Raw genomic sequence first — 15,130 nt, 5'->3', positions numbered from 1 at the left:
CAATCGCCGAGCAGACGGAGCCAGAACCAGAGCTCGGCGCGGCTGGGCGCAACGAGAGAGACGGAGGCCATGAGCGACGGGACAGAAGAAGCGACAGGCAACGGATGAGAAAGGAAGTGCCCCCCGGGGAACAATGCGGATGCAGGCTTCGAGGGTAAGCAGTAGAGGGCACTGGCAGCCCGGTGCCAAAAGCCCCAAGGAGAGTGAACCGTTGCAGTAGCCGATGTCGTACGTCTGGGGCCCCCCGACATCTCGGCGCCAGATGCCCCAAGGAGAGCGAACTGTCGAAGTCACTGGACGTAGAACTGGGGGCAGCAGCACCCCGGTGCCAGATGCCCCAGCGAGAGTTAAGTGGTACGGTTGCCAGGCGTGCACGGCCGGGGGCGATGGCATCCCAATGCCAGACTCCCCAGCAAAAGCGAACCGCTGCAGGCGTCGATGTTAAGCAGTAGAGGGCACCGGCAGTCAGGTGCCAGATGCCTCAAGAAGAGTGAAACGGCGCAGTAGGAGAGGTCATACGGCCAGGGGCACAGCATCTCGGTGCCAGAAGCTCCAACGAGAGCGAACTGTCGAAGTCACTGTGAACGTACGACTGGGGGCAGCGGCACCCCGGTGCCAGATGCCCCAGCGAGAGTGAAGTGGTTTGGTTGCCGAGCGTGCACAGCCGGGGGCAATAGTATCCCAATGCCAGACTCCCCAGCAAAAGCGAACCGCTGCAGGCATCAATGTTAAGCAATGGAGGGCACTGGCAGCCTGGTGCCAGATGCCTCAAGAAGAGGGAAACGGTGCAGTGAGCGAGGTCGTACGGCCAGGGACGCGGCATCTCGGTGCCAGAAGCTCCAACGAGAGCGAACTGTCAAAGTCACTGTGAACGTACAACTGGGGGCAGCGGCACCCCGGTGCCAGAAGCCCCAGTGAGAGCGAAGTGGATTGGTTGCCAGGCGTGCACAGCTGGGGGCAATGGCATCCCAAAGCCAGACTCCCAAGCAAAAGCGAACCGCTGCAGGCGTCAATGTTAAGCAGTAGAGGGCACTGGCAGCCTGGTGCCAGATGCCTCAAGAAGAAACAAACGGCGCAGAAGGCGAGGTCATACGGCCGGGGGCACGGCCTCTCGGTGCCAGAAGCTCCAACAAGAGCGAACTGTCGAAGTCACTGTGAACATCAACTGGGGGCAGCGGCACCCCGGTGCCAGATGCCCCAGCGAGAGTGAAGTGGTTTGGTTGCCGAGCGTGCACAGCTGGGGGCAATGGTATCCCAATGCCAGACTCCCCAGCAAAAGCGAACCGCTGCACCGGCAGCCCGGTGCCAGATGCCTCAAGAAGAGAGAAAAGGTGCAGTAGGCGAGGTCGGACGGCCAGGGGCACGGCCCCTCGGTGCCAGGAGCTCCAACAAGAGCGAACCGTCAAAGTCACTGTGGATGTACGACTGGGGGCAGCGGCACCCCGGTGCCAGATGCCCCAGTGAGAGCGAAGTGGTGTGGTTGCCGAGCGTGCACAGCCGGGGGCCATGGCATCCCAAAGCCAGACTTCCCAGCAAAAGTGAACTGCTGCAGGCGTCGATGTCAAGCAGTAGAGGGCACTGGTAGCCCGGTACCAGATGCCTCAAGAAGAGAGAAAGCAGCGCGCAGCAGGTGAGGTCGTCTGACGGCCGGGGCATGGCATCTGGTGCCAGAAGCTCCAACGAGAGCGAACTGTCGAAGTCACTGTGAACGTACAACTGGGGGCAGCGGCACCCCGGTGCCAGATGCCCCAGCGAGAGCGAAGTGGTGCGGCTGCCGAGCATGTACGGCTGGGGGCAATGGCATCCCAATGCCGGAATCCCCAGCAAAGCGAACCGCTGCAGGCATCGATGTTAAGCAGTAGAGGGCACTGGCGGCCCGGTGCCAGTGCCCTCTACTACAGGGCCAGCATCACGGTGCCAGATGAGCCAAACACGAGTGGGCCACTCAAATGGAGGTGGGAGAGCGGTCGAGGGTGCGGGCATCCTGGTGCCGAGGTTGCAGGGTGATGCGAGCTGGTGGGAGTGACCCCGGGCAAACCTGACCACCGTGGCCGACGGGACCTAGGAGAAATGGCCGCCGGAGACGTGGTGCAGTCAAGAATCTGGGTACGAAGATCGGAGGGAACCGGAGATGGACAAGAGACGAAAGCGCCAGGAGGGCGGAAGGGAGGATCGGCCGTGGCCAGGGTGAAAGTAGGCAAAGGCCGCCGCGACGAAAAATGATCGGAAAGGAGACCAGAACCGTGGACGAAACGACATGGTGCACAGGATGAGAGGGAAAATTCTGTGGCAGCCCAGTGCCAACAACCCCAGCCCACACGGGTTGGGAGGCGTAGGCGGGAGTCTCAACCAAGGCCGGCTGCTGCGGGTCGTGCGGATGCACGGTGAGGGGCACTGACAACCCGGTGCCAGATGCCCCAGCGAGAGCGAACTGGTGCAGTGGCTGGGATTGCACGGCTGGGGGCGCCGACAACCCAACAGACCAGGAAGCTGTGGGTGTACGACTGGCGACAACAGCATCCCGGTGCAGGGTGCCCCAGCGAGAGCGAAGTGGTGCGATTGTCGAGCATACGCGGCCGAGGGCACCGATACCCTGGTGCCAGAAATTCCATCAAGAAACAAATGCCGCAATTGCTGAGGTTGAGCAGTAGAGGGCACCGGCAGCCCGGTGCCAGGTGCCCCAAGGGGACAGATCTGCTGTGGATGGCCAGGAAGAGCAGGAAGTGGCGCTGGCATCCTGGTGCCAGGCGGTCCAACATGAGTGGGCTGCTCAAATTGAGGAGGGAGAACAGTCAAGGCAACACAGCGTCGAGAATCCCAGGTCAGGTGAGCTGGCGGGAGTGGGAGGGCGCCACGACACATCAGACGCCTCAGGCAAACCTGACCTCCGCAGCCAGTGGGACCGAGGCAAAGCGACTTTTTTTTTTGTTTTTTTTTTTTTGGGAGTTTTTCCTTGGGTGATGTGAGGGTCTAAGGGCTGAGGGATGTTGTAAACTGCACAGCCCACTGAGGCGAACCATGTTTTGTGATAATGGGCTCAACGAATAAAATTGACTTGACTAGACTTGACTCGAGACGCCCGTGGCAGCATGTCCCCGCTTCCTATTCAGCACGGCCGCCGGAAGTGGTTGAAGACGAACCGGCCCTTTAACAGAGGTGCTGACGTCATGGCGCACGACGGGAGCCGCCGCGATGACGTCACCCGGAAGAGCGCCGATGTTGACAGAGCAGCGCTCGGATGTCAGGATGTCAATAAGCTTGTTGTCAGTTCTGCGAAACGTTATTCCCCGGTCTGCAAAGAAGGCGGCTGGCAATCGGGAGACCTCGCTGGAGCGTGGTGACACCGCGCTCCACACGGCGCTCCAGCGCTCGTCGCTCGACATCGGGCCGCCGAGCCGGCAGAGTCGAGACAACGGCGGGAGGCCGTCACCATCCTCCGCTGCGATGGAGTAGGAGAACCGCAGCGGCGCAGGGCTGCACGGGGGCGACCGCGTCCTCGTCTTTCCGCTGAGGGTGGCGGACCAGGAGATGCAGAGGAACCATCGGCCGAGCCGTACATCTGGATGGTGAGCAGAGAGGAGCCGGGTGGAACATGGACCATGGAGGCAACCGAGGGGCCGGCGGCCGGTTGCGCTGCCGAAGTCGGCGTCTCCGGCACGGATGCGGCAGAGAAGTTGTCGGCGTCGGACCCTGAGGACGCCTGCACGGCCAGATGGAGACGGTGAGGGCCATCGTCACGGCTTCGACCGAAGGTTATCATCCGATGGGGACAGAGGGACAGGATCCATAATAGGGGCGAGTGAGCGAACCGCAGCCGACTGAGAGCGAAACGCTACGTGGTGTGTCGGTACGCGCTCGTGCAGAATAACGAGAACGAAAGGGGGAGATCGGGTTAGGAGGGTATTTAAGCCGGAAGAGGCGCGGTTGAGGTGCGGTAGAGGTGTGGTCCTGCTCCCGAAACTCTGCTATAAGCTTCACTAAAATACACGCATTCTCACCATTTCAAGCTTCATTTCCCTCAACAACTATCAATGAACTTTTTTGCAAGTATCATAATTTTATTAAAAACAAGAAGCTAAAAGCTGCTGAAAATCGTGTTTTTTTTAAAAAATGTTTTTTATTTTTTCAATGACTGTATGGGATAAACATCCTATAAAATATGACAAGGCAAAAGGGAAATCCAGGCACTCATGAAAAACGCAGAGGATTTACATTAAAAGCCCACAGAGCAAACCAGTCAGCTCTCTTCTATCTGATAAAATACATCTTTATATGTGTTGGAGTCTATTTGTTGTCCCGATTGTTTTTTATTTAAAGGGCGAATTATGTTGTTTTCAGTCATTGTGACCTGCTGCACTTCAATGTTAAGGAGAGACTGAGGACTAGTAAAACTAAACCAAAGCCGTCTCAGTTCTGGAGAAACACACATTTCACTTCCGGCATCACAAGTGAAAAGGGGGTGAGACAGAGTTCCTGCGGAGCTCAGTGGGGGGGGGGGTAATTTTCAGTATTTCGGTCAGGCCATATCAACAGCCACACCCCCGCAATGTTGATGTGAGCTGCTAAGATGAGAGGGAGAGACACGGAGAAGAGATTTCCAGCTTGATTCTGGAGAAGAAAAACACTGACTTGCTTCAGTTTAATCAAAGAATCAGAGCTCAGAGTCAGTCACTTTCCCTTTTTGATCCGCCTTCTCTGACTCATATCAATTCTCACTCATTTCAGATCCGGTCACTCTCTGCTCCCCCTGAAAATCCTTTCCCACCATTCACAACTCTCAATCATCCCAGTGCACCTGTTCCCACAACCATAATCCTCTTATGCACAGTGTTTGCACAGAATCTTTCCAGCCTGTGTGTTGCCTGCATGAGCCCCTTTTTTGGCAGTGTTCTCTTTTTTTGATCTGCCTACCTCTGAGTCAGGCATCAGGGCCCAAACACAAGGCCCATTACCGGTCTGCACAAAACTAAAGCCATATTTTTGAAATGATGATGAAACAGGATTGTAAGATGGCTGCATTTCCACTGAGTGATGTTGTGCGACTTCTCCTCTGGCGATAACACTCCAAGAAACATTGACTTTATTTGGCAACACTGACTTGGTCAATTGTGTGACCAAGTTTGGTGATGTTGTGATAAACTGCCATAGATTTATGGCCAAATTTTGCAGATCAGTGCGCTTGTTTGAAACTGGTGGCGGTCTCTATTAAGCAATCTTAAAATAATTTGAAACACATGTTTAAAACATTGTTTTAAAGCATATCCTGTGAGTTTTGTAATGACTGGACAAACAATTTCTGATTTATACTTTGATTTGTGTTGTGGCATGCACATTTTTTTGCATTTGTAGCCCCTCTAGTGGTACAATTGAATGAAACTTTTAGGGTATGTTTAAGGTCCTCATGTGGGCTTATCCTGCAGGGTTTGTGATGACTGGCCCGACAATAGTGGAGTTAGGTCTGTTTATATGCTGAGCCAAAACCCTTTGAATGTTTGAAGGTCAATATGTTTACAACAATGAGATATCAAATATATTTTGTTAAATTTTAATAAGCGTGGTCAAGTAATGATCCACAGAAAATGTTGTTTGAATTGGTTCAGGAGAAGATGTCAACCTGCAAGTTTTGTAATGATTGGACAAACAATTTCTGATTAATAGTCTGTTTTTTTTATACCAGTTTTTGGGCAACTTTGGTGCCATTTTGAGATAGATTTGAAAGAAACTTATGTTTAAGGTACTTATGTGGACATGTATTGCAAATTTGGTGATTATTAGCCCAACAGTTATGAATTAAGTCTAGTTATGATCTAAACTACATTCCTTTTAATGTTCATTGGTCAATATGTTTAAAGGCCAGTGAGACATCAACAAGCTTTTTATAGACTTTGATAAGCTTGATCCAATGATGATCCACTGAAAATTTGTTACAAATCGAAGTTATGGCTTAAGAGGAAATGCCCAAAATGTTAAAATATGCATCATCACAAAATTATGAAAATGGAAATTGCTTCACCCCCCTTTTGACCAATTTAAAAATACATTTACAGATGTGATTCTACTTTGTTATGAAACATATCCTGAGAGTTTTGTAATGATTGGCATAACTATAACCTAAATTTAGATATGTTTGGTCAAATTTTGAGCCGCAGAAATTTTGGTTCAAACTGAATTTAGACATCTCTAGGTGGAGATTTCAATTGTTTTTTATTTATCTAATTTATTTCATTCATTTTTTCAATAGTGGACAATCTTGTTGGCAGACTTTATTGGTTCTGTTTGCAGAGGACATTAACGAGGATTTGTGTGTCAAGCCATTTTTGTATTTTTGAATAAGGTTTATTTGTAAGAATTTATATTTTTATTAAAAAACATTTTTGTAATTAATCTATGTCTTGTAAGATTATTGGTAATTAAGATAATATATTATATTATATTAGTCTAGAGAATAATTGTATACCTTTATATTGATGTGGAAGCTAAATAATTGACTATTATTAAATTATGGATAAGGGGTGGGATTAAATAACTTTACTTTTAGTACTTTTTCCCTCTCATTTTTGGGTATGTGTATCAGTTCATGATGTATTGTTTACATTTTTCATGTCTTCTTTTGTGATGTATTTTTTATATCTGTCCCGACTTCATGATTGTCTTTTTTTTCATGTTTGGGATAAACTACCACTAATACTACCACTAAATTTCATGCTGATTGGACTTATGACGTAAAAAAAAAACTGAATTGGATTAAATATAATTTTGAGTCTCTATTACAGCGAATGGGGTCATACTGTATTTCTTGGTAAATTAGGCGTTTCTTCTGTGACCAGGCTGGAGGTGAAACGTCTGTTATTTTATGGTGAAATTGTGCTGCTATCCAGTGACAGGGTTTGTTATGATTTAAAAGAAACAAAAAAAACCCTTAAAGCTGGAAACACTGACAGGCCCTGTAACAGAGAATGTGCACTCATCTCCTCACAAACACACTTTTCTGTTTGTGCAATGAGAAAACAGATATAGAGGCTAAAATTCAGTGGAAGTGAGGATTCACAAAAGTGTGTGTGAAAAAATGATAGAGAGACAGAGGAAGTGTGTGTCAGTGAGTGTGTGTGCCTACATGACTGTGCACTTTCAAGCTCTCTGTTATTTTTTAATCAGGTCGGTGCGGAAACATACTGGGTGGATACAAGAAGGCATGCGTCAGGTTCCCAGCAGCGTTGTAATGATCACATCGGGGACTCCGGGGGACTCGGACATCAGCCCTCAAGCAGTCCGGTGTCACTGGTGGCAACGGGTCCAAGTCCATCTGAAGGATTGGGAAAAACGAAAGGTTTGGGAAAAGTTTTTAGTAATAAATTGAGTAATGAATTCAGTAATTCCAGATAAAAAAAAAACTTAACACAATACAACATCATTTAGATTAGACTGTGGTTTCTGGAATGTAATCTGATTTAACTGGAAATAACTTGCACCAGAGAGATTGTACTTGAACGCACCTAAAACATCTACATGACTGACCTCAGTTACCACAAATAGCATAGAAAACATAACTGCTTTAGACAGCAACAACATTGAGAATACGACCATGAAACAAAAGGTGTTTTGGTTGATATCTTTTGCAGGATTTCAGATGCATCACTTATAGTCATTTTTAAAAATATATTATTTGATTTATTTTTGATTTCGTGGCTTGGCTGACTCCCAAACTAAGATGATGTCCTCTTGATATATCTGTGCATATGCGACATACCTTTTTACCCGCTTCAGGTTGGTAAATGTATTTAATCAAGTCTAATCCCACAATAATTTGTACTTACTCATATTGTAAGCCACCATAGATTTGTTATTTTAACATAGTTGTAATGAAGATATATATATTTATACATATATTTATCTCCTAGTCTCTTTATTACAATACAAACAAAGAATACACAGAGCATAAACAATGCATTAAAACACACACACAAAAAAAAATGTCAGAACAAAATGGCCTCTTCGGATTGAAGTCAGTATTTGCGGTGAAACATGTAATTGTACGACCACAACAAAAGGAAGCCCAAAAAATCAATACTGAGCTTTGGGCATTTCTTGATTGCAACCTGGTGTAAATACAGAAGATTATTATTGTAAATCTCATATTGTCTGCCCAAGAGAGTTCAAGACATGCTAAGAGGAAAGGGAGGTCACACTAAATACTTACAACTTTAGCCTATTGAAGTTAATTTCTTCTGAAATTTTAATACTTTATACATATTTCCTGTATGTTCTGGTTTTATTTTAAGTAAAGGGACAACTGAGAAATAGGAACCCATTATAGCCTTGCTAAAATAACAATGTTTATGGTGGCCTGAGACTTTTGCACAGTACTGTATATATAATATTCCAGTGTAAGATTATGTTTAAACCCTGCTGCAGGGTTTAATCATAGACTGCATCCGCCTCTCTCCATCTCTGGTAGTTTCCTGTCCTTTAGCTGAAGGATGTGTCTTCACCTCACAGTCTCTTTGATATTCTGCCAGGGAAAACATCTGTCAGCCAGACAGGTTCAACAGACCCAAACATATTTTGTTTTTTTACCCGGACTCCTCAACTGAGGTCAGTTCCAGGCTCAATTGTCCTCTAACCCCCCAAAATATACAATCTGAAACAACAACCCAATTTCAGCGGAAAAATTCAAATGCTCCTGCTGTAGTCTTCCCACACACTCAGCACCTGCTACTGGGATTTTCCAAATTCTAACATGATTCAAATGTAACAGCTCCCAATTATCACAAGCCATCACAAATCTTTCCCAGTTTGTGGTCCACAGGTCCGGTGTGTCTGCAGTTCACTTTGTGGAAAGTTGTGCATCCTGCGCCAGAAGAACTGTTCAGTTTGGTGCATGCATGTAGTGTCACCGTGTGGTAATCTATAAAACACTTGCTGCACTTGATCACAGATGATGAAATGTTGTGATGCAAATATTTTTTTAATTTAATACAAAGAGATTTCCTACTTTCCTATTTGTTTTTGCAAAACGCACTTTTACTGCAGTTTTTCAAAATCTGTAAAGCGACATCCCAAAAAAAGTGAATTATTTTTAAATGATGACAGTTGGCTAGATTTCTGTAGTTGTGGCCTTTTTCAGATAAGCTGCCAAAACAGAAATTATTGTGCAGCTGTAGCCAAAGTTAGATTACACATGCAAACATCAAGTTTGCATGTGTAAAAAACTAGAAAAGAAAATGTTTTGCTAGACAATTATTATCAATTTTAAGCACTTAAAAAAAACCAAACAAACTTTATTTTCTTTTTTAATTTTTTTTCAGGTACATTTTTTAAAAATTTAATATATATCTGTGTCATTTCCTCTTAAGTTTCTCATTGCAGGTCTTTTCAGGTTTATAGGTAAAAGAAATTGAGCCAGTTTGCTCATGCACAAGCCATCCTGGTGCAAAACATGATTGTCTAGCACCAGGTATATCTTTATAGGACTCAGATTTATTAAAATCATGCATATTCAATATTTTGTAAATCTTAATTGACAAACTTACTGGTTTATCGACGGTGAAGGAGCTCCACAGAGGCATCAGGGCGTCGTGGCTGTAGGCGCTGATGAATCCGTCCTGGTGGAGCACGCAGTAACTCCGGTCAGGCTGCAGCATCCGGGGACGACCAAACAACGTGTGTGTCTTCTCCGCAGCCGACACTGAAAGACCAAAATGTGCAATCAGTGAAAGCTTGACGACGCCTGACATCAACAGTGAGATGAGTGTAAATGTTGCAAATATTTTAACAAAGGACCAACAAATAAGAGCTGACATGCAGGCAGTTCCTTCAGAGTACTTTCAGTCGTGATATAACATTAAAATATCAACGGAGAGACTGATCTACAATCCAAGAATCTGGAAAATTAAAGAAAAATAAAATACAGAAACAGAGAGACGTTAAAGGCAAAGAAAAACTCCCTTTTGAAAGCACAAAGGTGAACCTGCTCACCTTCCTCTGCTGTCAGATTCAGACGGCTGTTGATTGCACTTACACTCTACAGAGAGAAAGAAAGAAAAAACATTTGCTGTTCAGAGGAAGTTAATATGTTTTTGTATGTTGTTTTTATTTTCATACTTCACCTTTAACCCCAAACCCTAACCCTAACCATTCAGGGGTTAGGGTTACGGATGTAGCAGAGGATTTTATTAAGAGAAAATTAAAAACTGATGATCAATAAGTAAATTCACGGCACACAAGATGGCTGAATTGCTTCTTCTTCTTTTTTTAAACTTCATTTGAAAAGTTGCAAATTTATGTATTTCTGACTTATTGTAAGAGCTGAGCTGAAAACTCCAAGATCAAACAAAGATACATAATTTTGCCAAAATGTTATGCCATATTCATTCATTCATGCATTATCAAAAACTGTGTTCCCAAATGTTCAGTCACAGGTTTTCCACATTGCCTATAGTACAGTCAGCATGTTTCCACATATGAATCTTGGATTTATTTGTGGTTCTGAAATGTTCAGCAGATGTGATGTTCTCTGTATTTCACTGTCAGCCGTTTATTAGTGTTTCAGGGTGATTTTAATCGAATCCATACATTTTGTCTCTGCAGCCGGTGCTTTTATCCAAAGTGACTCACAATACATGCTTTCAGTCATTTTTTGGAAAATTGCAAGAATCATGCAAGTATCAACTGCATCAAACACACTGACAGGCTTCAAGTGCATTTTGAAAAGTTGAGTTTTAAACCTGCAAAAAAGATGTGTGGAGTTTCTGATGTCCTGATGTCAGTGGGGAAATTTTTCTACAAATGAAGAGTCAGACTTTACCATCTGGCCTCGACAGAGTTTCAAAGAAAATGAAACAGACAAAACCAAAAAAATGAGTAAACTGTAGGATTTCAGAGATTTGTGTGACTGTGGGTTTTCTGCCTTCACAAATTCAAGTAAAAATATCACAGAAAACAAGAGAGGTGTGCACTTTGCTTTCAGCCTTAAAATAGTGTGTCCTTTACATGGCAGGGAGGAAAGTAAGAGTGGTTTGAAGGTTTAGGGTTTTGCAAAATATTTAAATACTGCCATTAGATAAGCATACAAAGGAGCAGAGCATGTGCTGACCAAGTGAGCAGGAAGCGGATCCAAAAACAACCAAAACCCACAAACAACTCAGTTCAGATAAAGAGCTCAACAGTAGCAACTTCAGGAAAACCCTTTGCACCCGTTCACAAGAATTTAAACCTTTGAACCCCGAGCACGCTGGAACAATGAGCAAGTTACATGAATTAATAGATTTAGTAAATAATATTAAAAATGCTTGGGGAAACCTTTATTTATAAACCTACCTATATTTATTTACAAATACATATTTAAAATTATGTTGCAGAATTATTATCATTTTAAAGCACTTTTCCAAGTCTTTTTTTAATGAAGTAGTTTTAGATATTTTGTAACTTTCTCATCCAAAAATCATTTCTCACTTGATTTTTGGATCATTTCTTTGGATGTTTTTGAAAGGTTTCGATGGGTTAAGCTTTTGTTTAAAGTCTGCATAAATATCACATGATGTCACACTTTCAAGCTCACAGCAACAGTTGATGATGTTACACTTTAGTGTGAGCCAAAGGTAATCCAGGACCTGCTTAACCAGATAAAAACTGGATTAATGTTGCTTCTCTTGTACTCAGTTCAGACGCCTTTCACAAGTATTTACACCTTTGAACTCTGAGCAAATTGGTTTGACTTCTTCCAAAAACATGGCTAAAAAAGGCAATTAACACCGCGATAAGAAATGTTCCGCAAATTGCAAGAAATTGGTAGATGTAGACAGTTATTTTTAAAAACAGTGTGGGTAAATGTCCAAAAAAACATATTTCTTATAACTGTATTTATATATGAGGACTTTCAAACAATTACTTTTTTAATCCCAATTAATCACAGAATTGATGAAAAGCAAATGTACATGGTATGATAATAGTCAATTTACATATGATGGTTTACCGTGAAACCAGTATACCACTGCAACTGGAAGAAGCTGTTATCACGAGTGTTGTATGTACGACTGAGGAGAGTGGTTTTAAATTTATTCATTTTTTGTTAATAACAAAACATTTCTATCAAGCATGCAATGTGATGTATAAAACCACTGTGTAGGGCCGAATTCACTGTCTGACGAGGGGAAAGTGTCGTGTTGTAGTTGGGAATGTGAAACTGTTTGAAAGGGCAGCTCTAATTATTGATGCATGACCTGTTTGTTCAGGGATTTCAACCTCCGTGCCAAGAACTTTCCACCAAGACAGATCAAGCTGAAGCAACAGAAAGTTCAGTTCAGGTTAAATCTTCCTGTCTTTAGCATGAATAATATCTAAAGTGAAGTCAAGCATTGGTGCAATAAAGCCGAGAAATTGATTTTGTATCCCTAAAGTCAGGTTCAAAGAAAAGACTTAGAAGTCCTGATTTGTTAACACTTTACAGCTGTTTATCATGTTGCTAGGATACAAGGTTGGAGCCCTTTTTTTGGCCTCAGGAGAAAAATGGAGAACAAAGCCGCTAAGCTTGTATTCGTGCATGATGCATCATGTTGACTGACAGCATTTTGTTTTTGTTTTTAAATTTGTTCTGACTTTTGACTTTTACACATGTGTTGGTGTTTGTCTGTCTGCCAGAAAGCTCTGCCATAAATTTGTGTCACAAACTGACATTTTACTCAATTTTAAGACATAATTTTATGATTTTATGTGTCTTTTACCTGTGAGTATAAATCAGTGTAAAAATTTTAGCCATTGGCTGATTGGATCTGGAGTAAAACCGAGTTGAAAATCCTCCTCACCATCGCTGAAAACTTGCCAGATTCACACACATCTCAGTGGGCCCAGTCCAGTCTTTGGGCCTTTGCCGGTAAGTCATTTCTCCGTAGAGGACCTAAACCTGCTCTGATCCTTGCTGAAGTCAAGATAAACCTGTGGACTCCCGTTGTGGAGTCCTCGTGTTTACTGCGTCACCCAACACGCCACCAATCGCCTCACCTTCCGGGTGTGAACTCTGCTTTGACCTCTGGCAACAGCAGGGAGCAAAACCCAAGAAAAGAGTCAAAAGAAAAAAAGGCTACCTTCACACTAAATCTGAAAATCAACAGCACCAATTTCAACCAGGAGCTCTGGTCCATCGTACATAGGAATATCAGGGGGAAGAAGTCCCCCCTGTGTCCCTCTCCACTCTGTCAAATCCAGACTTCCAGCCGGTTCAGCACCCAGGATGAACAGGTCTTCCCCCCGCTGACAATAAACCGTCCAAATTCGTCTCTGCTGCCGCTATATGCACCAGTCCCCCCGGCTCCGGGTGCTTGGTCAAAGCCGGCTTCCACTCCTCGTGAGCTGGCTGGCAGTCATGTAGCTCCACAACCTGTTAACTCCTCTTCTAGCAGCAAACCTCGGTCGTCACTCCTGCATCTGTGCTTGTTGGTGACTCAATCATTAGATATGTTAAAAACAAAAGTGCCGTGACTCATTGCATGCCAAGTTGCTGACATCATCCGACAGACCCCCTTTCTGCTCGGCAAACACCCAAATGTTCATTACGTCGAAGTTCACTTTGGCACAAATGACACCCGTAAGTAGCAGTGTGAAGTTTTAAAAGAGGATTTTAGCTATCTTTTTAACGAGCTTAAAACGTGTCCATCTTCATTTCAGGCCTCCTCCACTCGCTGGGCCGCGGCGTCGAGCGTTTGTCTCGGCTGCTCTCTTGAGTACCTGGTTGCAATCAGTCTGTCCATCATTTAACTTTTCTTATTATTGTCTTTCATATACAATGATAATCTATTTTGGAAGCAAGCTCCCTTTTTTAAGGGCGACGGCATCTACCCAGCGTGCATGGCACACTAGCACTTTCGCCAAACATTTTCCACACAGTTTGTACAGCCTCACGCCACTAACTGACCGATAATCACTCAAATAAAAGCTTTTTTACATGTACAGGTATTATGACATCTCATGTTTACCTTAAAAAGCTGTTTAAACAAAAAAATTGCATTTTAACTATATGATTACACATTACACTTGTCAAAAAAGGGGGCGTGGCTCCACTGCAGTCCACTTTGGATGATGAATAACACTGTAATCTGCTTACGAACATCTCGTCAAATATGTCTGTGCTTTTAGGTTGAGGCAGATGTTATAGACCTAGACATCACAGAAAAGGAATGCCCATTGGCTGGACAGGAGATCTGAATGGGTTAATGGGTGATGTTACAGAGGCTACATCCATTATTTATGCAGTCTGCACTGGATTCATTATTGTTTTCTTATTGCCCAAATCTTTGCTCTACTCTGCAGTTTGTCAGCGTGACAGTACTCACCACTGCAGAACAGGAGCATCCCAGAGCGTCTGCAGGGTCCAGGCTGGTCAGCGGACACTGAGCCGGCCTGCTCTGCTCTGCAGGGGGCGCCGGTGTGTAGTAGGGCCGCCTCAGGATGTGGTTCATGCTGCCGTGAGTCCCGTTGTTGTCAGTGGGAGAAATCTGCATCACGTCTGCAAGAAACACGAAGCTGTTTAGTTTTTGTGACTGAAATCTTGCACCACATCAGTAAACTATCTCATCGACAAATTGTTATGATAAATTGTTGTCAATTCCTCCTTATGAGAGGCTGTCCAATGTATTGCAAGGAATCTTAGAGGCGTTTGTAAAAGTATGGTCCCCCCTCAGTAAATATTTTGGGAGTCAATGGTCAGCAATCAGCTTTATTGGTGTAGACCAACCTTAATATGAATGTTAACTTTTTATTTATTTTCTGGTTGCAAATTTCCCCCCCTTTGTGTGTCTTTGTCACTTTGTTGTGTGTAGTTTGTTTTGTTCATGTTTTTTTTTTTTTACTCATCACTCTGATTGGATTGATTAGAGTTATTTGGATACTCAGTGTTTGTTAACTCACCACACATAAGATTGTACAACTCGATGTTGGAAAAAGGTTCAATTTCTGTCATGTGGTAGAACTTGGGTCCATAGCTGAGAAACATGGCCTGGAAGAGAGGAGGGAGAAAGACGAGTTTGAAACTATTATTGCAGTGCAGAGGTTGAAATGTGCCGATGAAAAAATGGTCAAAATAGACAAAAAAACTTAAAACTTGAAGAATAAATGCAACAACACTGCAGTGACAAAATGT

General features: G+C 44.2%; 1 protein-coding gene and 1 long non-coding RNA gene across 2 annotated transcripts in view; one reads left to right on the top strand and one right to left on the bottom strand.

Moving 5' to 3' along the window:
* The window catches only part of LOC121958217 (venom phosphodiesterase CdcPDE), a 51,243-nt gene that overhangs the window by 6,366 nt on the left and 29,747 nt on the right, over nucleotides 1-15,130 (bottom strand). Inside the window, exons 18-22 of the mRNA XM_042507086.2 lie at nucleotides 14,899-14,986; nucleotides 14,325-14,497; nucleotides 9,976-10,021; nucleotides 9,531-9,685; nucleotides 7,174-7,303 (exon numbers count right to left, since the gene is read on the bottom strand). Of these exons, the coding sequence (XP_042363020.1) occupies nucleotides 7,174-7,303; nucleotides 9,531-9,685; nucleotides 9,976-10,021; nucleotides 14,325-14,497; nucleotides 14,899-14,986 (592 nt within the window). The remainder of the gene's footprint in view (nucleotides 1-7,173; nucleotides 7,304-9,530; nucleotides 9,686-9,975; nucleotides 10,022-14,324; nucleotides 14,498-14,898; nucleotides 14,987-15,130) is intronic.
* LOC148186731 (uncharacterized) overlaps nucleotides 1-15,130 on the top strand; it is a 42,831-nt gene that overhangs the window by 25,620 nt on the left and 2,081 nt on the right. The window contains exon 2 of the long non-coding RNA XR_015779573.1: nucleotides 7,156-7,327. This is a non-coding gene — a long non-coding RNA (uncharacterized LOC148186731). The remainder of the gene's footprint in view (nucleotides 1-7,155; nucleotides 7,328-15,130) is intronic.

This window comes from Plectropomus leopardus, chromosome 17 (assembly GCF_026936395.1).
Source record: "Plectropomus leopardus strain MGB_pleo_1.0 chromosome 17, ASM2693639v1, whole genome shotgun sequence".
Lineage (NCBI taxonomy): Eukaryota > Metazoa > Chordata > Actinopteri > Perciformes > Serranidae > Plectropomus > Plectropomus leopardus.
This window is presented reverse-complemented; position numbering and strand designations above follow the sequence as displayed.